This window comes from Erpetoichthys calabaricus, chromosome 17 (genome assembly GCF_900747795.2).
Source record: "Erpetoichthys calabaricus chromosome 17, fErpCal1.3, whole genome shotgun sequence".
In the NCBI taxonomy this organism is placed as follows: domain Eukaryota; kingdom Metazoa; phylum Chordata; class Cladistia; order Polypteriformes; family Polypteridae; genus Erpetoichthys; species Erpetoichthys calabaricus.
Genome location: NC_041410.2, coordinates 29509705 through 29532719, shown reverse-complemented (window position 1 = coordinate 29532719; position 23015 = coordinate 29509705). Strand labels below are relative to the sequence as shown.

The 23015-nt window shown below is 37.8% G+C and overlaps 1 protein-coding gene across 1 annotated transcript; it reads left to right on the top strand.

Moving 5' to 3' along the window:
• Positions 1-227: 227 nt before the first annotated feature.
• Positions 228-23015, top strand: commd4 (COMM domain containing 4). Its single transcript, XM_028823417.2, has 8 exons — positions 228-357; positions 4656-4727; positions 5220-5285; positions 5853-5892; positions 11568-11687; positions 12675-12755; positions 14588-14764; positions 22591-23015. The coding sequence occupies exons 1-8, from the start codon at positions 355-357 to the stop codon at positions 22629-22631; spliced, it is 600 nt and encodes a 199-aa protein (XP_028679250.1). The 5' UTR covers positions 228-354; the 3' UTR covers positions 22632-23015.

Sequence of the window (23015 nt, the reverse complement as noted above, 5' to 3'; positions counted from 1 at the left end):
ACTTATAAGTCACATGTACATTGCAAAATATTTTAATAAACGTACTCCACGTGAAACAATTCCTATAGTTTCATTTTCCAATTTTCAAAAAAATAACGCAATTCTCTTACACTGTTAACATTTCTCAGAAATACGTATAACTAATCATGCAACTTCTTTTGCAAGCTTGTTCTTCTGCAATTTTGGCGACTAAGGCAACACCCTCTTTATGATGTCATCTAAAGACGCGGCGCCAGTGACGTAATCGCCTAGAGACGGAAGTAACTCACGGACATTACTTTTTGCTTGGGCTCGGATTGTATTTTCCTGTTTTTGACTCTGTTACTGCTGCATTTGAAACTTCTGATTAGCACTATGGTAAATGTCTCACAACTTTTATTTCTGAATTTACATATTTACTTGCAATGTGGACGTGCCGTTATCTGTGTAGTTGCAAAATGATTTGTAGGCGTGCACGCAGCGGTCTTTAGCCTGCGCGTACCGTTATGTTGTGTTTTGCATTTTCTGTATTGTACTTTTTTCAACGGAACTGTCCAGATTTTTATTTTTTAAGCAGAGCTGTTATTTTCTAACATTTATTGTTATTTTGTTTTATTAATGTTAGTCCTGTCGAGATTTCTTTATAATAGTATGATAATGTATTAGTTAATTGAAAATCCTACTGCTCACAGAGAAAGTCGTAGAATTTAATTTTATCGATTCATTGGAATATCTGGTTTAGGGCCATGTGTACAACTGAAAATCTTGATTCAGTTCAGTCCGGGCATTTCCAGCACGCCGGACCCGCTCTCCGTCGAGCACCGCGCCCCCTCCCACACGAACACCGCAACGAGATGGCAACCCATGCGGTATCAGATGTGGAGCTCGTGACTGAAACTGCCAGTGCAAAGTCCGACGTCGAACAAACTACTGTCGGCTGTAAACTTCGCGGCAAATAAAGCTACCAGCACGTCAAACGTATTCCAGCATTTTCATCGTGGGCGCGCAGCCAAGTGGGACATGGTGTGTAGCGCGAACTAGCAGCAGCGTCCAAATGCTCACTAAAAAGCAGGCGACAACGCAGCGTCGTTTTCCCAGTTTTGGGCACCGATCTACTTCGTTGAAGGAAGCACCAAGGCTTAGTAATCTGGCTAAAAAACATATCTTCATTCCTGCTACAGGTGCTTCGGAGGCGGTCTTTAAGGGGTGTGGGCACTGTAGCATGGCACAGGGTACGTCTTACGGCAGAGGCAGTAGACAGGCTCTTATTCATTGTAATCAATAAAGCACATTAAAAACATCTCTCGTTTGATTTTGTTATTCGCCAGTTACAACTTTTGTTTTGTCTAGAAAATTCTTTTTTAGGGATATAAGGCATTTTTTTTCAGGAGGCATTTTTATTGATTTGTTAACTTCGGTTTATACTTTCCCTGCAGGGAAATTTTGTCTTTTGCATTTTACCCGTGCCAACAACTATGAGCAGTGAGTAACCATTGAGCAGCATACGTTCAGTTCTAAAGCCACTTGTCTTTTGTCTAAACAAAGAAGCCATCATGAAATATGTGTGATATTCTTAAATATATTGATTTTTATTGATTATGTAAAACCAAAACAAAATTGAATAATATCTCTTATTCCTGTTTTGCTAAATGGTTGTGAGACATGGATGCTATCCAGTGACCTGACTGTGTCTTTGTGGAAAATCCCTGGGTACCAGTGGTTTGACTTGGTGTCTAATGAGCGGTTGCTCATGGAGTCATGAATGAGGCACATTACCTGCATTGTGAGAGAGTGTCAGTTACGGCAGTGTGGCCATGTGGTGTGATTCCCCGAGGGTGATCTGGCTCACAGGATCCTCATTGTTGAGGACCCTAGTGGCTGGACCAGGCCAAGGGGACGCCCACGTGTCACCTGGTTGTGGCAGATAGATGGTCATTTCCAGACAGTTGCCAACTGCGATGCTGAGCTGTTTTGTCATGTGGTGGATGCAGCAATGTGCTGTACCAGTGCATGCTCCCTAACCTGACCTTTGTTTTTGAAAATTTTTAAAGAAAGAAAATTGATTGAAATTGTAAATTGGATGTAGGTGTGAAAATCATCAAAGCATTTATTTGTAGACCATATCACTCAGCTTTAGAAAGTTGTAAATGGCCTATCTCCCCCTTAACATACAGAGTCTGTGTTGTCACATATATCTTTGTTATACCATATTAATCCCCAAGGGGAAATTGCCTTTCCACAGGGTCAGCAAATGCCCAGTGCCTGGAGCAATTGTCAGGTTAAGGGCCTTGCACATGATACTTCTGTTTTCAATCCAAATGATATTTTTGTCATTTACCTACAGAGTTATTCATTTTAAAATACAGCTATCCTTTGAAATGTAGTTACTGGACTTTAAAACCATGTACAGAATATTGTATGTTTTCCATGGTGTTTCTCTGTTTCTATCTCAGTTTGTATTGATATTAATTTCATTTTTATTTTTTTTGTATAATTTCTATAGATAAACCGATACAAACGTTATTAATCTGAAAGGAAATGGCAAGGTTACAACAGCAGAGCTAAAATGCACAAACGTATACATAACGAGTTATTACAGTCTTTAGTATGTTAATAAGAGACATACACATACTGTATAAGAATAATTTATCTATTAGCTAACTTAACAAAGTGTATGTATTTCATATGTTTAAAGTCATTAGTATTGCACATACTTTTCAGATACAATCGCATAGTACAGGATGTCCATCATTAACACAATATACTACACATAGCGTCATGTCTGTTATGCTGTCTGCATCTCAGTACCATTCGGCACAAAGGGAATGATATCACCTCCGCCTAATAGCTGAGGGTAGAAACAACCTCACAGAGCGCTCCTCAGTGCAACACAGTTGTCTTGTCTCTTACTGAAGGTGCTCCTCTGTTTAACCAAGACCTCCTACAGAGGAAAAAAATCATCATCTAGAATAGTAATAATAAGAATAGTAAGCAGCTTCATGAGTGACGTCTGCTCCACCGCCTCCTCCAGTGAGTTCAGCCCGACTCCCAGGACAGAACCAGGCTTTTTAATCAGTTTTAGTTTGTTGCCATCACCTGCCCTAATGCCATTTTTCTTGCACACTACCACATTGCAAATTACCTGGTATATAGCACACTGGGTTTATAACTGGAAGTGCACTTAAAAAAAAAAAAAAAAAAAAATCGAATTGAGTTTCACTCCTGTTTGCAGTGCTGAGATGTCACCCTTTGTGCTCGGGTTCCAATCCAGGTGCTTCTCCGTGTGTTGGGTGTGGCAATGTGCTATCAGCTCCCAACCTCTCTCTCTCATTTCCTGTTTGTCATGAGTAGTGAATATTAAACTCGTGTTTTCTGCATATTGGTCGATATTTGTGAAAATAGTTGCTTCTAGTTAAATTATCTTTGAGTTTAACATTACAGCATATGTTGTTGTACTACTTTTTGGTTCACTCATGCTACCTAATTTAAAGTACTAATCTATAGCTGTCAAACGGTGGTTCAAAACAGAGACAGTCTAGTGTTTCTCAAAGCAGGCTGTGGAGAGCCATTCGCAGCAGGGTGTGATGCTTTAAATGAAGACAGTTTATTATTGCCCAGTTTCATTTTTCTTCTTAAAAGAAGTTTTCAAAGTACAGAAAAGATCATTGTTTTATCCTTGTTCTAGCTAAATATTTTCATCCCTCTTTTTCTTATCTTTTATGATGACATGAAAAGTTTTGCACCAGACACACAAATTAACATGTTTTTTAAATAACAAATAGAAGACAAACTGCTTTATTTTCATGCCCGAAATTGGGCCATATCTGACTGTTCAGAATATGTGTTGTACCACCTGTTCCTGCAAGGCTTTATGTTTAATTTTTAGGTGGATTAGTTCCTCCCATATTTTCAGCATGTAGCTTATTTGTTATATCTTATTTAAAAATCTTGTGGTGGTGAAGTATTGTATTTCAAGTGTAATCATTTTATCATCACTAAAGTCCACTAAATTAATTTGTCCAACAATGATGGATGGATTAAAAGCCAGAAGTCTGTATGACCATCACCATCAAGTGACTCCATGAGAACCCTAACTACAAAGAGGACTATTTCATTTATGTTAGGTAGAATGCCCAGAGGGGACTGGACGGTCTCGTGGCCTGGAACCCGTACAGATTTTATTTTTTTCTCCAGCTGTCTGGAGTTTTTTTTTGTTTTTTCTGTCCACCCTGGCCATCAGACCTTACTCCTTTTCTATGTTAACTAATGTTGTCTTATTTTAATTTTGTATTTTGTCTTTTATTTTTCTTCATGTTGTAAAGATAGATAGATAGATAGATAGATAGATACTTTATTAATCCCAATGGGAAATTCACATTCTCCAGCAGCAGCATACTGATACAATAAATAATATTAAATTAAAGAAAGATAATAATGCAGGTGAAAAACAGACAATAACTTTGTATAATGTTAAATGTTAACGTTTACCCCCCTAACCCCCCCCCCGGGTGGAATTGAATAGTCGCATAGTAAAGCACTTTGAGTTACTTTTTGTATGAAAATGTGCTATATAAATAAATGTTGTAATTTGCAAGAACTACAGTATACTGTATCTTGAAATCTGAGGGGGGGTTTTTTACGTCCTCTAACACTATTCTCAATTTATTTCCCTACAGAGGTTTAGATTCTGTGGTGATCTTGATTGTCCAGATTGGGTTTTGGCAGAAATCAGTACCCTTGCTAAAATTGTTAAGTATATCTTTTATTTTTTTGTTTATTTCCACAAACTCACACAGTTTAATTATCCAGTTTATTAAATAGATAAGCAGTGGGTGAACAGTCTGAGACTAAATGTGTGTAGGCAATACTCTGTAATGTTCCCTGAATTCAACTGAAATGTCAAATTTTATAGAGGGTGGTGAATCACTTTAATTATTTTTAGGCAAAGTATGCATGTCTGTACATTAACTATGCAGGCTCTGCTTTCAAACAAAGCATTTTTATTGGTATGGGGCTGTGTTTTTTACTAAAAAATGTAATTCCCTTTTCCAGTTTATCAACTCATAGCTTGGACATCTGGTAGGTCACAATTAGCAATCCCTAATGTGCAATGGAAGCTCTTGTTTAGGTGTTTTAACTTCCCTTAATAACACTTAACTACATGAGATGAAGGCTTCTCACATTTTCCTCTTATTCTGGGTTTCTCTTTAATGCTGCTCATTCTGCTACTTTTGTTCCAGTCCTCTGTGAAGATGAAGCTTTTGTGTGGCCAGGTTCTTAAAGACCTTTTAGGAGAAAGTATTGATGTAAGTACACTTGCGTCCACTTTACTGTTTTAAATATACCTAAAATGCATTATTACAATGCACAAAAGTATAAAAATGAGTGTATTGCAATGGTTATATTGTGTTCCCAAACACACAAGATATGTGGGCCATGGGGTGTCTACTATATGGGATAGACTGTGTATGTTCCTCCTAAATTAATGCAAAAAATTTATTTCTAGCACAGTCTTCCTCTCTGAATTTCTGTGCAGAATGTTAATATTCGCCAATGTTCATATGGGTTTTCTCCTGAAACTTGTCTATTCCAAAGACTTATGTATGATGGTGACTGACAGCTGTAAATTCATCATGAATGCATTACTGTGTCCTGGTTTTCTGTTCAGGGCTGGTTGCTGCCTTTCACATAAAAACTGCCCAGGACCTAATAATAGAATAAAAATGGCTGGTTAGCAGGCAGGCTGCATTTCAATTCTCTAAATTATAGCCAGTTGCAGCGTCACAGCTGTCTTATAGCAAGTCAGGTAAAGATAAGTAAAACACAGGGTGAAACAGTGTAGTATGTCACCCTCTTTTCTTTTTTCTTTTCAGTATGAAAAGGTTACAAAGATCACATCTGATGCCAAGTTTGGTAAGTAATTTGTGAGAAGCAGTTTTGAAACATATGCGTCCTTTGTCATAGCTACTGGATTTTACCTGTAGCTTAAAGAATTAAGGCTACAAACATGCTGTGTTTCCAGAGCCGTCAGCAGAACTGAGGATTAAAGTCCTATGTCCCTTCTAACAGATGGCTGAACACGTGGCATGTATAATGTCACCTAGTCTGATCATGAGACTCAAAAACATGAGTTGTTTGGTTAATACCATTGACTCACTGCAAACTGTTAGCACTAGTATTGTACAAAACCTTTCTCTTGTACTGCAACTGTGAAAAATTTTGTCATGAATGTAATGCTTTGATCTATAATAATAACAATGAAGTGTCTGGAGTAGTCCTCATCACTGACTTTTTGTGTGATTCTAAGTGATGCACTTCTTCTGCCTGGTCTTGGCCAAGACATATAGAAACATTTACTCTGCATGTGGGAAGCACCTTGACATGGTGCATTCTGGAAAACAGAAATAGTCTGTTAATAATCCCCTTTACTGACTCCTGGTGTGACCCATAGCTGGTAACTTTTTATTTTTTCTTTTGTCTCCACCTAAATTGTAAAAATAAGGAAACAGTAGTGGTGCATGTGTAAATGATGGACATGCTGATATTTGTGATGGGGAACTGAAGCCATATGAACATTGAGATTGTTGTTGTGATTTTTTTTTTTTTTTTCATCGCAAACATCTGGTATAATCTTGTTTCTGCCATTGCTTATGCTACAGAATAAGAAAGAAGTTGTACCATACCTATAAAGCACCATGTGATAGTGTTTACTATATTTTTAAGTCAAATTTTTATTACAGATCAATAGTAGGAGCAAGTCACGGAATAACAGTGTCTTAGGTTTTAAAGAAATATTTTAAACAGATGAAACAGACTCTAATTCAGATAAATAATCATATAAATCGGGAAAACCAACTCCCACTGTCACAACCTATCATGAAAGGGACAATAAAAAAGAAGCAAGTTACCTGTGACATAACAAGGTGACAGAGACATGCTGCCCCACAGAGCCACTCAAGTAGCTTGAAGATTAGGTGGCCTGCATTGTCAACAGCACCAACATTTGTCGCTGGTTCTGGATAATCAATTAATCTTTGCCATGGAGAGCTCAAGAAGGGATCAGTCAAAAGATTAGGATAAAGAATAGAGTGCCAAAGGATTTCTTTTGAGAGGTTAGAGCTTATGTAGCAGCATTTGTGCTTAAGAGAAATGTCCTCCTGTGGGATACATTAAATGAATACGAAGCGAGGTCCAAAAGCAGCAATGTATCAAGTAAAATAGAGATATTGATGGATGATAAAAAGGTTGGAATTGTAGACCAGAATGTAAATACTGTGGAGATATTCCCAAAATATATGGACAAACATGTCCATGTTTTAATGTGCCATATCTGACACTAAAGGATCTCTGGACAGTCCCATGGTGTAGTGTGTACAAGGAGTGTCATAAGAGCTGTGTACAGATTTAAGCTGTGTGTTTTGATGGTTTGGATTTTTGGAAGACAATATTCTTGAACACTAAATTCCTTGAAAATTAGGGAAGAAAGGGAAAATCATATAGCCAAAATGATTGAGCAAGTAAAGAGGAAGGTAGGAGGCCCTGTATAATAACACATATAGAGCAGACACTGGTCTTGAAGTAAGAGGTAATGAGGACAGGACAGGAAACTATAGAGTGTAAGAAATGGAGGTGGGATAATGGGGTTTCCTACCAAAAATGAGTTAACAATTCCCCCCCTGTAACCGCCAGGTTTGGTTTTCCTCACTTTCCTACTCCTTCACAAATGACTGTTTAATTATTCAATACCACATTTACAATTACCCTCTTTTGTATTTAGGATAACAGTTGTCGGTGAATGCATTCACTTCCCCTCTGGGCTAAAGGCAGATGTACCACTTACATTTATCATTTGATGCTTTGAAAAAGTTTGTCTCATTAATCATTCATTTAATCCTGTTTTTCATTTTGTTGTCATGTAGTTTTTTTAATCCATCTTGAATATTAAAGTAGATGCTATCCTTCTTGCAGTGAGATTTTGTGAATCTGCACATATTACTAGTAGTCAGGCTAAAGTCACCTCATGCAGTGCTTAAAAGCTTCATTTAGCATTAGATGCCAAATTCAGATTAGCTCTCTTAGGAGAACCTTTCTTACTTGACTGAAATGAAGATATATTGATTTTCAAGTAATGTATTGGTGTCCTTATAGGGAGTAACAATGTAAGAATTGGCATCACTTTTCATGCCATGCAAGTTCATTGATGGCCCAGTGGAGTCAGAGTATAATATATAAGGAATGAGGAGTATATGTTAGTTTTCAAACAGCACTCTTGAGAGAAATGTGACTAAAAATAAACCGTTGCCCCCAACCTGAGTAATAAAACCATTGTGGTTAATCCATTTACCCAAACAGGAGCTAGAAAAATCATGTCAAGTAACAGTAAGATCAGGACAAGGAAGAGTCTGGTGGTAATTTGCATTTCAAAATGAATTCAAACCATAATCGATACTGTAAATGTTCTGGAATGGTAGCAAGATCCCTGACTTGCCTCATAGTATCAGTTACTCCTCAAAAGTTTTTTATATTTTTAAAGGAAGGACTTCTCTACATCTTCTCCCTTATCTTATCTTCTCCCTGACCCAAAAGTATGTTTGAGAACTACAACTCTTATTGCAGCATTTCAGAGCTGTTATCACAGATGATAGGTGAAGGCACATACTACCCCAGTGTATGTGCAAAAACACTTTTAAGTTTTTTTAATATGTCTTCTGCTTATGTGGAGCACTGTAGGGTTTTATTCTTGTTTGACCCACATGTTATCAAGTAATTACTTTCTGAAATGGTTACTCCAAAACTTGTTTTGTGTATCTATCATTTTTTCTCTACTAATAAACCTTGTAGCATTTGTGCAAAATGTCACATATTCCATCTTTGCCCCATTGTTTTCCCTTGCTGAGCTGATTTTTAAATCATAGCTGGAATTCATTGTACATTTATAATGTATTGTGTTTTTTTTCTCTTTCAAACATTATTTCACTAAATTACTACATCAGGCATTAGATGTAAACCATGGCAGAGTTGGGAGAATTTCATCACAGGGCTTATTTATTGAGAATGGGCAAATACAGAGTCACCAGTCAAAATAAGCTGCATGTTTTTCAGTTGTGCTTAAAAACGAATTACAAAAGCTCCCAAGTAAACACTGGGACACTATGCACTCTTCATTCATACTGTAAATGGGTGCAGATTTATATCTTGGACTCTGGAGCTACCAGGCAGCAGCACAATCAACTGCATCACCTTGCTTCCACACATCTATGTCACCTCTTTATTTATTAATTTAGTGTGATGAAAATGACATTATAAACAATAAAGTCAAGTTTAACGAACCAGATTTCAACCCCCACCAAGAGAAAGTGGGAAGAGTCAACAACAACAAGAGCAGATCTTTAAAAACAGCAAAGAAAGGAGAAATATCCCTTTCAGCCAATATAAATGCTTATTCTAAAATGTTATCAGTTAGATATTGCCATATTTAAAAAAAAACGTTTTGAGCAGGTCCCCTAAGTTAGAAATATTTTTTTTCCCCACTGACTTATTACATCTATCTATGTCACCTCCTAACTTTAATTTGCTTAAACTGAATGGTATCAGCTCATTCAAGTTTTTGTCATAGTTCACCATTGTAGAATATTTAGTAGATTATTTGTGAATTTTCTGCAGTACTGTAAAAAGGAGACAAAAATCACTCACAAGTACATTACATCAGTTAATCTTGATATTACAAGACTCAGTTCAGAGAATAAACATTAAAAGGTGTTTTACAAAGAAAATAATATCCATATTACTAAACGAGAATGGTAAACTGGATATGGACGCAGGGACATGGGCCGTGGACGCAAAAGACATAGTGTACAGGTGCCACACAAAGCCCCCCAATAGTGAAACGGGAGAGACTACGCACGTGCGCCACACAAAGCCACCCCCCCCCCACACCAGAACAAAACAAGAGAGACTACGAACCGTCTGACATGCCGCAAGCGGGATAAAGCGAGGTCAGAAATAAAACACAGTAGGAAACAAAATAAAACTTCATAAAGGGATTAAACAACGGGGACGAACACATGAAGAGCGGGTTACAGATGATGAAAACTGGAATGCAACACATGCAGACCGAGATACAGAATATAAAGGCAGAAACAACGACAGTTAAACATCCACAACACATAGCGGAGGCGGACCCTGAAGGTTCAGGCGCCTACATCGGGCGTCAGAATGCGCAGTGAAGTACAAAAAGCAAAGGCGCCTGCACAGCATGGTAAGAACCGACATAATATGGAAGGCGCAGGCGTCGCCGCCATATTGTGAGTGGCACTAATGCGAAGATCTAATGAACGTGGACTCCTACAACGCGCGTCTCAAACTGCATAAGCAAAGCAGGCACGGGTTCAACACGACACAGCTCGAGTGACCGAGATACAAACACGCGCCTGCCTGGATATAATTAATGAACGCAGGTGCCTACAACATGCGTCTGAAATGACGCAAACCAGGCAGAGACTCCTCCAAAAAGAAAGAGCTCGACTAAACGATATACGAAGTGAAACTGGAAACACTACAGAGTCCGCAGTGCTCCACAATGCACCGCATAGTAGTTCGGAAAGAGCTTCGTATTAACAGTGGAGAAACCCACAGTAACACGGGCGAACACTCTGTATTAAACATACGTCATCCTCACACGTCCAAACTATACGGCATAGCTGAATCACATTACAGTGATGCATTATTAACAGTACGATAAACATCACAGTATCGCAAACAACTGAAAATTATTACTCGAAAAAGGGAAAATATAATTGCCACGGACCAGGTGTCATTATAACAAAAGCAGAATAAAGCGAGGATACAATTGAAAGACAGATTGGAAAGCAAAGTAAAACGTCAAAAAACAGGTGAAACGAGTGGACCAAACACATGGACAGCAGATTACAGATAATGAAGACCGGAATTCAAAAACTTCAAAAACAACAGCTCGACTGACCGAAATACAAACTGAAACGGGAAACACTACGGGGTCCGTAGTACTCCACTATGCACCGCATAATGGTACAGACGGGGCTCCGTATTACCAGTGGAGAGCCCCAGAGTGACACGGGCGAGCGCTCCGTATTAAACGTGCGTCATCCTCACACGTGGCTGCCCAGTGGGCACGGGTTCAAAACGCCTGGGGGTAGGCGAGCAAAGCCCCCTTGTTTATTATACAATTTAAATATATAATTTCTTGACGTTTACTCCATAATCTTACCATGTAGAAGCTTTTAAGGTTTTTAACTTGATTTTGTAGATCGATTGGGGGAAAATCATAGTTCATTAGCAGGGCTACCCTCTCAAGACTTAGTTCACAGAATTTAGGGATCTGCAGGCTGAGCAAAGACACATAACTCATAGGTGCAAGCATTACAAATGAAGGGTATCAGAGGGGTTTGGTTTCAGTTTACCTTACATTACTGGGTTAGTCCAAAAACAAATCTCCTTTTGTAAATCAGTTTTCTGGTCAGCATATCCATTTGATTCCAGTTGTCCAGGTAAATCTTTTTTTTTTTCTTTTGCATTCATGTTTTGTTTTATCTCTTCAATTTTTGTTTTAGAAAGTGGAGATATAAAAGCCAGCATTGCAGTCCTGAGTTTTATATTTTCCAGTGCTGCTAAGCACAATGTGGATTCAGAATCACTGGCCAGTGAACTACAGCAGTTAGGACTTCCAAAAGGTAATCTGCTTTGCCACATTCTTACTTTGATAGTCCTTCACAAATGCCACTTTTCTAATAACACCAGGAGACACAAAGAGGCTAATACGCTGGTGCCAGGTGTTTTTGTTACTGTGAACTTTGTGTTACTTTCACTGTTCTCTGTGCACGTAACAATAGTGATCATATAGATTTGCTCAGTGTTTACATCAAAGCTATGTAATAAATATTTAAATTCTCATCCACATTGTAGTTAATGGAGTTACTATATATTTTGTTTCTGCTTTTTATACTGGTAATTTGATTCTTTTGTTTTTAATCACCATTCTGCACTGCACAATATGCTTGTTCCCTAGAAATTTCTTTCATATTTGCCAATGTGTTGTATTTTGTTAATGTTTATATTGAAGACTGTCAATAAGTGTTTGTTGTTAGCTTTGGTCCAGTATGCATGCTACTCCATTTTAAATAGAATGTGAGAATTGAATGAAACAAAAACAAAATTGAAACAACTAAAGGGTCATAATCTATTTCAGAATCATGGTAGTCAGGTTTTTAAAATGGCATGCAGAGCTTCAATTAAAGAATGTCTTCTGCATTATGATGCAAGTTGAAGCCAATCACTTACTTTGACATCAGCACAGCTTTATTGTGTTTCACTGAATTTGGCACAAACTCCACATAGCAGAGACTAACTCACTTTGGAATTACAATGTTAGTTCTATGGACCTTATGAGAAAAAAAACATTTTTAGAAAAAGAAACTAGTCTTAACCCAGCCATGAAAGTCTTCTGGTGGTAAAGGGAGAAGTGGCACAAGGTTTTCTGTTTGAACATTTTTAGCTTCTGTCCTTCAAAGATTTGACATCATGTATAAATATGATGAGTATTGGCAGCACTGTGGACAGAAAACATATGTTCGGTATTTTTGTGTCAGGCAAAGTGTATATGTGCAAATTCCTTGTTAGTAACAAATGAAACTTAAAATTGACTATTTTGTGTTTTCTAGAACACACAACAGGCCTGTGCAAGTCATATGAAGACAAACAGAACGTGCTGCAAGAAAAGCTGAGGGAGAGCAGCCTGCGCTGTGAGTACCAGCTACTTATCAATCCTGAAAATTGATAACAAGGGCTGCGCAGAGCCTAATAGTTCTTGTTTTTTGGTCTTAAATAAAACCTGTACATTGCCCAGAAAACTACAGTTGCAGGAAGTGTATTAAGGTTCATAAATTGATCGACACTGAAGGTTTTGCCTTTTCTTTTGCAATACGAGTAATTTTGCCTGAATTCTGGTGTCCTGGGTTCAATTCTAGCAATAGTTATAATTTGTTTGGAGTCCACATGACCTTCTTGTGTTTGTTCGAGTTTTCTCATGGAATTCCAGTTTCCTCCAAGATCTCAAAGTTATTAAGGTTTTGTTAATTGGCGAATTTAAATTGTTCATTTGTGGGGGTTTAAGTCAATATTCCCTATAATGGACTGGCACATTAGCCCAACATAAGCTCCTGCCTTGCAGCAAATGTTGCTGGGATAGACTTCAGTTAACAGAGAAATTGGAATATTAATACAGTACCAGTTTTAGAGACATTTTGCTTAATATGTAATTTCTCAAACACATAATAGTGTTTGTTTTGTTTAAGTGTAATTTAATTGCAGCGTCTATTTTACTTTGAGTGATACAAAATAAACACGAATACCAGTAAGACAATCTCACTGAATATGAACAAATAAAGTCACATTCTCAGGTAAATTAACACATTCGTGCTGTTGCTATACCCAGCATTTTGCAATGAGAGAGACACTGGAGAGGACAAAGCAATTTGGGGGAAAAAAAACACTTTTTTGATATACTTGTCGCATTACTAGTTGGTTTCATTTTTTGGAATCATATTCTTAGTCTAAAATATTTATATGATTGTTTAGAAATGCATCTTAGCTGAAGTTGCCAGTATTATTTGTGAAATCACATTTGCACTAATGATACAGATTGTGTAGAATCATTCCTGGAGTAGCAGTGCTCCCTTTATAAAGAAATTTTGTTTAGTTCTTAATTACTGTGAAATGTGGAATGGAATGAAAAACGATTGCCTTGGTGGGAAAGTTCTCACTAGCTTTTGTCACTTGATATGTTACTGCATTTAAAGGAGCTTTGAAAACAAGTGTATATGTAATTACTCGGGTGTTTTATCAGATATCCTGTACTTTTGAGGTTTAAATACCTCGAATTTTCAGTTTCCACCTGTAAACAATAGGATTTGCATACAGGGATTGTTGTATATTAGATGTTCCTGAAATCTTTTTAGACTTTTTATTGTGACAAAATAATATGGATATTCCTGCCATCTTATCAATAGTTGATTCCTGTTTTGTGCCTGGTGCTGTTGGAACAGGCCCCGACATCCCACAGCTCTATAATGGAATAAGTGGGCTCTGAAAATACATGGCTGGAGAACAAAGACATTTTCATGGTAAAGAATTTAGATATACTGTAATGACTAACTTTGGGTCCAGCACTTTTTAATGTTTGCACAATTCAAAGTAGAAAACATCCTCACAAATCAGATGCTTCAGTGGCAGCAAACAAAATTTGTGTTTACAGATTAGCTTGTTAACATTCCTTAAACACAATGCTTATTATTTTACAGCAGCTGAAACTGGGGGTTGTTCAGAAAGCCCTTTGCCCAATTGTCTCACATTTTCTTTTGCTCAATTCTACTAAAAAGCCAAAACGAGAAAAAATGAACAAAACAAGATGTCCACTTTGAATGCCAATGACATGAGTAATTTATTTTTTTCCAAATCCCCAGTTGAAATTTCTTTGATGGTGTGCTAAACAAGTAACCTGAATGTTAATTTTAGGTTTGAGCCTACAACACTCCTATTCCTTGCAGTGGCTGTCATCATCTCTTATGTCTTTCAGTGAGCCGACTGGAGTCTGTGTCTTGGAGGGTTGATTATACTCTGAGCTCCAGTGAGTTACGGGATGTGAATGAGCCCACAGTGATGCTACGTTTCCAAGTGCAGAGCCCAAACTCGGGTTCAAAAGAGACTACTGTTGTTTCACTTACAGCTGAAAAGTTCCGGGTGTTGCTGGCAGGTATGTTGTGATCTATAGAGCAACTTTAACTCAGCTGACATTATTATGAATAATTAATCTAAACTCATTACAGTTGAAAATTTAGAAATTTCAGGGCACAGTACTGTTTTCCTCTAGGGGGCGCTAGCTCCCTGGTTGGAATAAGTTCTTTTTAATTGCGCCATCTTAAGTAACCCGAAACTATACAGATATAATATTAAAGAGGCGATATCCCTCCCATTGTGATAGGGCGGTAAGAAATCACATAAGAGAAAATAACTTTGCTTTCTTTAATGACGATTTACGCTGCATAACAGACGAAAGGAAGCCAATGGCAAAATAATTACCGAAGTGGGAGTTTGATGTATGCAGTCTGCTATTTTTGTTGCTGCGCTGGAAGGATTTTCAGGATCGGATGACGTTATCTCCCATCCGTCTGTCGGCTTCCCAGGTGTGTCAGGCAATGTTCCATGGCTTTATACTCTTTCTCCATGTGCAGGCCCTTACTTAGGTAAATCATGCCATTCCAAACAAGGCAAAGAGAGGATTCAATTTCATGCTGACTCTTAACACACACAAATAGTGCACATTGCCCATTTGTCTTTGTCTATCTTGTCCTATGCTTGGCCTAGCAGTTCAAAACTCTGACCCCCTTTGTACTAAATCTGGCTCAGCTGTGCATGTAGAAAGAAAAGAAAAGCAGATTTAAAATATTTGTACAGAGCACAGTAACATAATAAACATATAAACTTATCATAAGTAAATTAACAGCATTGGTTATGCAGTGGTTCTCTTCATTATGTTGTTTTTGCGTTTTTCCCCTTCTTTAAAAATCTTCTATTCTGATGACAGACTTGTTTCTCTTGTACCTGCTGTTATTTATTGCTTATTTTAGCCTTGAGATTTTATTTTTTTCTGAACATCTGTGCAATCGTAATATGTGATAGAAAAACATTACTGGATATTGGGGAAAAAATCATTATAAAATAACTTTTAGCCTCCTAGGCCTGGATTCTCTTACATAATCAGGCCCAACCAATTGGAGTCCTACATAACTGCTCTTTCGTTGCTGGAAGAGAACTCAAATGAAACAAGGTAAATGAAAGGGCCTCATAATAGGCTAAAGTCTTGAGCAAACTGCCCACCCCCAACTACCAAACATCTTTTTAGCTAAAGTCTGCTCTCTTGAAAATTAGATTGATTAGCTATGAGCCAAAATGATGTCACAGTGTGAAACCAGGGACTGCTTTGTCTTGATATTTAGATCTGGCTCTCCCCAAAAAATTCCAGCCTCCATGGTACAGCTACTACACAGATACATTCTGTCTGCCACGAGGACTGTACTTAAGAGTAAGGTGGTAGTGTTTGCCTATTTGTAAACGATATGCAATGCACAGTTTACAACATTTATTTATATAGCACATTTTCATAAATGAAAGTAGCACAAAGTGCTTTACAATAATGATAATTGCTAAACAAAGTTACAAGAAGAGTTAAAAATTGAACAACAGTTATTTATAACAAGTTTTATAAAAAAAAATAAAAATAAATCAAAAGTCAAAATGTTAAGCTTAACAAAACCCATTGTCAGATGGCCAAAGAGGAGAGGAAAGTAAAAACTTTAGTCAGCTGGATGAAGGAGAAAATTAACTTCCAGGGGTTCCAAGGCCAAAAAACTGTCCATCCGCTTGTGGGCATTCTACAGTACGTAAATTTGTCACAATTAATAGAATGCTCTTGTGGAGCTTTATTCATCCTCGAAGCATTGCATGTGCCTGCAGGATATACAGGTTATGTACTAACACTGCACACCTGAAATTGCATCTGTGAAACAGCAAACCTACTTTATCTATCAAGGAGGCTTACCACTGATTTCATCACAGCCATCTACATTGTACCAGATTTTTTCATTAGTAGCACTTGGGCTGCTTCATGTTTCTAGCACTATACAGAAAACTGTGTAATCACATGCTGTATTCATTTCTTTGTGTTACTTTAATCACTGCCAGTTAAACCATCCTGCTTAAATACCATAAGCATCTTTATATTCCAACAAGAAACCATAAGAGTTTGGATCTTATATGCAACAACACTCACAGAGTCTACAAACCTTGTACCCTGCTCTCACTTTGACCACTCTGACCACATCTACTTGTTTCTATACAGGGCACCCATAGCATGCATTAAGACCTATCCTAATCAATAATTGTGATAAAACATGCCAGTTTGGAAATCAGGTTTCTGTGAGTAACTGAGCTATTATTGCACATGTAAATGCATTAAGTGGGTACCTTTCTTGGTCAAATAAAATAATCCTTTGTTTAAGAAAGCACAGCACTTGAGGTACTTTGTGAGATGATATGCGGCAATTTACTATGTCTCCAAGCATTCTCAGCAACTCCTACACGTGTACCATCCATAGTATCTTTTCAACCTCTATTATGGTCTAGTACTGAGGCTTCAAGTTCAAGTAGGCTTTATTGTCACTTCAACCATATACAGTTAGTACACAGTGAAACGAAACAACGTTCCTCCAGGACCAAGGTGCTACATGCAACATAAATTTTCAACATAAATTAACAGAAAAACTAAACTAGCTAACTAAGAGGCCTAGTTAGCTGGCTAGCAGAGACAAGACAGATTGACCGAACATAAATTACCTAACATGAATTACAACATAAATCAACAAAAACTAACTAACTATCTAAGGAAGAATTTTTTAACCAGACAGCAGACAACAAAGTGCACGTGCAATGTGCAAACAAAAGCAACAAGTGACAGTGCGACAAAAACACAAACGTAACATAATAATAAGGTGTTGTGGTGATGAGTTGAGGTAGTGGAGAAACAGTAAACATTCCTTAGTGTAGCAGCAAAAAATTAGGAAGTAAAGAAGTTAGTGCAAAAAAAGTAGTCCAGTAATGGAAATTGTGCAAAAAAAAAAGAAAGCATTTACAGGTTGGTGTGTACGATAGTTTGGTAGTGTAGGTCAGTGTGTTTGCGCTTGTGTTGATTAGTCAGTCCAATCTCAATGTTTTGAGGTAGTTGAGTTAAGCTAAGTGATAATGTTTGTGTGTGTGTGTGTGTGTGTGCGTGCGTATGTGTGTGTTTATCAGTCCAGTCCCTTTTTATTGAGGAGACGGATGGCTTGTGGAAAAAAGCTGTTGCACAGTCTGGATGTGTGTGCCTGAATGCTTTGGTACCTTTTTCCAGATGGCAGGAGGGTGAAGTGTGTGTGAGAGGGGTGTGTCCGATCAGCCACAATGCTGGTGGCTTTGCGGATGCAGCGTGTGGTGTAGATGTCTTCAATAGAGGGGAGAGAGACCCCGATGATCTTCTCTGCTGTCCTCACTATCCGCTGTAGGGTCTTGCGGTCCGATATGGCACAATTCCCAAACCAGACAGTGATGCAGCCGCTCAGGATGCTCTCGATAGTTCCTCTATAGAAGGTGGTCAGGATCGGTGGTGGGAGATGGGCCTTCTCTGCCCAGGATTGCATTTCACTTCAGAGAGTGCTGAAGACATATCATGTTATCACTGGAACAGCCTTCCCACCACATTTACTACACAAGGGTCTGTAAGAATTCTTGAGTCCTCATTAAAAACCCAGTTTATGCCCAACAGAATATTTTCATACTTCTGCCATCTGGTAAACGATATTGGAGTGTGAGATCAAGAACCACTAGAATTTGAGATATTGTTTTCTCCCAGTTAGTTAGACCTTTGAATGGTGTCTGCCCACTACCTGTTAGCCCATCAACATTTTATTTTGCTGCTGCTGTTTAACTCCATTAGCATATGTTTTATAAATGTTCCATGCTGTTCGCCTTCTATTTCTGGCTAAATTATAAATTCTAGAGTGAAACCCTCATTGTGTTTCTTTTAGAAATGTATATAATGCTGGAACAGGGTAAGTGGCTTGGGTTTATTTGGATTTATAGTTTTGGAATTTTTATATGATGTAAAACATTATTTGCGGTAACGCTTTTTCATATGTCTAAAACAGTACACTTTTTGTACGTAACAGAAGCAGAGGCCAATTAGCCGGCTGTGAGAATTAAATAATGTGTAGTCCGTGCTGTTGTTTTAGTGTCATCATATTGACAGAAAATATTTTTTAGCCACCGTTTCTCACTGACCAATTAGGCAATTTATAGATAATTTGAACTAGCATTACTGGGATAGTTCACACACTCTGCAGTATTCCTCATACTATGTACAGTGACAGGTGATTCATCTGCACCAGAAAACAGTAAAGAAGAATATGTTTTGTAAAAACAGGCTGAGCAAATAGAAGCCCACTTGGCAATGGTAACTTAACATGACAGACATATGATTCCTTTCTTTATTTTGCAAAATACATCACAAACAGGATATACTGTATAATAATAATAATTCATTACATTTATATAGCGCTTTTCTCAGTACTCAAAGCGCTATCCACACAGGGAGGAACCAGGAAGCGAACCCACAATCTTCCACAGTCTCCTTACTGCAAAGCAGAAGCACTACCACTGCGCCACCTGTGAGGACAATATGTAGCACACATTCAGTGTTCTATTGTGTAAAAGGACAACCACTAATAACTGCTGTTGTTTTGTATCAAAACAAATAAAAAGACTTGTGGTCACATTCTGCATTTTTCTATTACTGTTGTTTCCAGACAAATATACTTTGGTATGTGGAAAATGCATTTGAACCAGAAAGCCTCTATTCTTTTCATTTTGTTGAGCTTGTAAATCAAATTACAATAACTAAATCACTGTTCAGTCCAAGATGTAATGAATATCACATTCCAACCATTAAAACTGAATTTAATTAGTCAAATTCTGCACCCATCTTTTCCTTGATTCAGGGAGCTGTGTGAAGAGTGTTGTCAAAGTAAAGTGCCCTTCTCTTATAATCTGAGGCATCGGAGAGGTTAAGCGGAGTGCTGGTATGTTTACTTAGATCAGCTTTAATGAGTTTTGCCAGATTCTGAAAGGTTTTGGAAACACAAAGTATCCTTCAAGACCTACACGAAATTATGGATAAGACCTTGAAAAATATCAAATTAAATATTGTGCTGCAAAGATGTGAACACCAGTTCATCAGCATTTTTACTAGTCCCAAGTTTCATAGACTTTTTTTTACTAATCAGAGAAGCAGTACACACTGTCTGATTTACTATTGCTTAATCACACCTTGACCTCACTTACTAGTAGATAATGCCTTCATTTACCAAAATTTTCACCTTTGGATGCCAGCCCCCATATACTCTGCCAAGAAGACATTTCCTCATAGATATGACGGAGAGAGAGAGAGAGAGCTGACGTGTTGGCGGGCACTGCTTCACAAGGCTAAGTGGTCATAGTGGGCCAACACTTACAACATTTTTTTTCAGATGCATCTGGCAAGAAATGTTCCTTATATGTCAATGTTAAAAGTGGAACTTCATCAGAGCTTTCTCAGCTCACAACCTGCCTTAGTGAAATTAAAACCTGGATGGTGCAGAACTCTTTAAATTACAACAAAACTGAACTCCTGCAAATTGGGACTAAAATGCAACTTAATAAAATGAGCTCCTTCCCAGTCCACCTTGGCGGTGATCTCATCAGACCTGCCTCTACTGTAAGGAATATTGGTGTCATTTTTGATTCCTCCCTCTCTTATTCCACCCACATAAATCACATTAAAAAACTTGCTAACTAACATATCCCGTGTTCGCTCCTTCCTCTCCTTCTCTAATGCTGAGAAACTTGTCCATGCTTTTATCTCATCCCACATCGATTATTGTAATTCCCTACTGGCAGGTGCCCCTTCTAATCTTATATCACAGCTCCAGCTTATTTAAAACTCAGCTGCAAGAGTCCTGACAAGGACCAGCAGCAGCGAGCACATCACACCCATCCTGCTCCGTCTTCACTGGCTCCCTGTGTCTTACAGAATCGAATATAAAATCCTACTAATAACCTACAAAGCTTTAAATAACCTTGCACCAAACTACATCAGTGACCTACTCCATCACTATGTGCCTGTCCGCCCACTAAGGTCCTCTGATTCTGGCAATCTTGTTGTGCGCCAGACTAATCTACACTCCATGGGTGACAGGGCCTTCAGCTGTATAGTGCCCAGACTCTGGAATGACCTACCGAAATTAATCAGGTCAGCTGACTCCATGAACTCTTTTAAAAAACAACTCATCTGTTCAGGAAGGCCTTTAGCTCTACTTGACTTTATTACCCTTCTCTCAGTTTACTTCTCTGTCAAGATGCTCATGTAACCTGTATGTGATTGTTCTAGACCATCAAATATGTTGTCTATTAGGCTTTCTTTCTCTGAATTCACTGTCGTAATCTGCTTTATTTATTTATCTGGTTTGTACAATGCTATATACTGTATACCCTGCCATTCTTTCTTATATTCTGTAAGTGCCTTGAGCATTGGAAAGGCGCTATATGAATAAAACGTATTTTTATTATTAGTGAGAAAATGGCTCAGATGCGGTTTTTGTGGTTTAAAAAAATCCAAGAGCCATTGTGGAGAAAAATCAAATAAAGGATAAAAGGGATGGCTATATTTTACTTGTAAAACATTGTTACTACAGTAGGTGATATTTTAGTATAGGTTGAGCATCCCTAATCCAAAATGCCTGGGGCCAGAAGTACTGTGGATTTTGAAATATTTGTGTATTGTACATATTGGCATTATCCTTAATTTCTCCAGTCCGTGCACTTTAAACAGCTGAGGTTTCAGGGAGGAAAAAAGAAAACTGAGCAAAAGACTTGATTCTGTTAAAAAATAAAAAGCTACAATAGTTGCTATCCATTCAGGAGCTCAGTAGCACAAGGAAGCCGAAGCTTAATGATTAATTTTTACATTGTAGTGAGTGCACTGACAAAAGAGACACACACACACAGATTGCTGTAGCTGCTTGTCCCCATGCATTTGAGAAGAGACTCTGTCTACCACGACATCTGTCTGTCATTGTATATATCGGATCACTATATAGCATTAAAACGGCAAATACACTTTCAACAAGCATTGTTGTCTATGTATATACTTTGTTTTATAAATGTTGCAGCTATATTTTGGCATGGTGCGTTTGTATTTCCAGTTAGACAGTAATGTTAACTTACTTAGTTATTCATTTAGACATGCTATCAGAAGAGGGGTGCTGTGCATCCTCGTCAGTCGTGGAGTCGTGTCACTGTTATTAGACACATTGTCTGATTTGGGTATTTTGAGTACTGAAATCTGAATTTCCTATGACTCTTCTTTATCATGAAGGTGGGGTGTGATTCATTGTTCATTTCTAATGCGTATTTTACAATTCGTATTTTCACAAATGTACCTGCCAGTTCTTTCAGCCTTAACAAAGACTCCTACACAATCGTCATAACTGAACAACAGCAGTTTTAGCTTTGGATTTTGTTGCATTTCAGATTTTGGAATTTCGAATTAGGGATGCTCAACCTTTAGTACATTTGTAGCCCTTGTTGTGTACTGTGCCCTTTTCCAAACTTAAGTGCAAAAATTGAGTCAATTTTGCCATGCTGCATTAGTTTTGGAAGTTTATATGATGGAAAACATTCTTTATGGTAACACTTTTTCAAATGTCTAACCAGTACACGTTTTTGTAGGAAACAGAAGCAGAGGCCAGTTAAGCTGGCCGTGAAAATTAAATAATGTGTAGTCCATGCTGTTGTCATCATTTTGACAGAATTATATTGACATGTTTTTCTATATTCAGTAAATATTTAAAAACATTAAATTTGTCTCTGTCATTATTTATTATAACACCATACTACAAAAGTTATATGTTACAATGCATCATTCACTTTCTTAAACTTTTTCTCCCCCAATAGAACTCAAACAAGCCCAATCTTTGATGAATGCCCTCAGCTAAATGTTTCCAAGTAAGTTGACTTTTAACTCTGAAGGCTGAAACCACAAAGAAGAGAAACCTTTAGGGTAAGGAGTGGGGCTCTCAAATGGACCTGAATCAGCCTGTGGAAGTCTGCTGATGAAACACACCATGGTGTGCCCTGTGATGTAATGCGCCCTCAAAAATACCAGGATGTGCTAACAGAGACCTAATCAAGCATACCATAAAACAAGCTCTATCACGCAGTGCTACAGTGGGAGTGACGTTAATGTACCCTTATACAACACGCCATTTATACAAAAATGGAAATGTCTTTTACTGGGAGGGAAAAATAAAAATAATCCTTTTCCTGGGAAATAATGCGTTTTTATGTATCACATGTTATAAAGTCATTCCATATCTTTA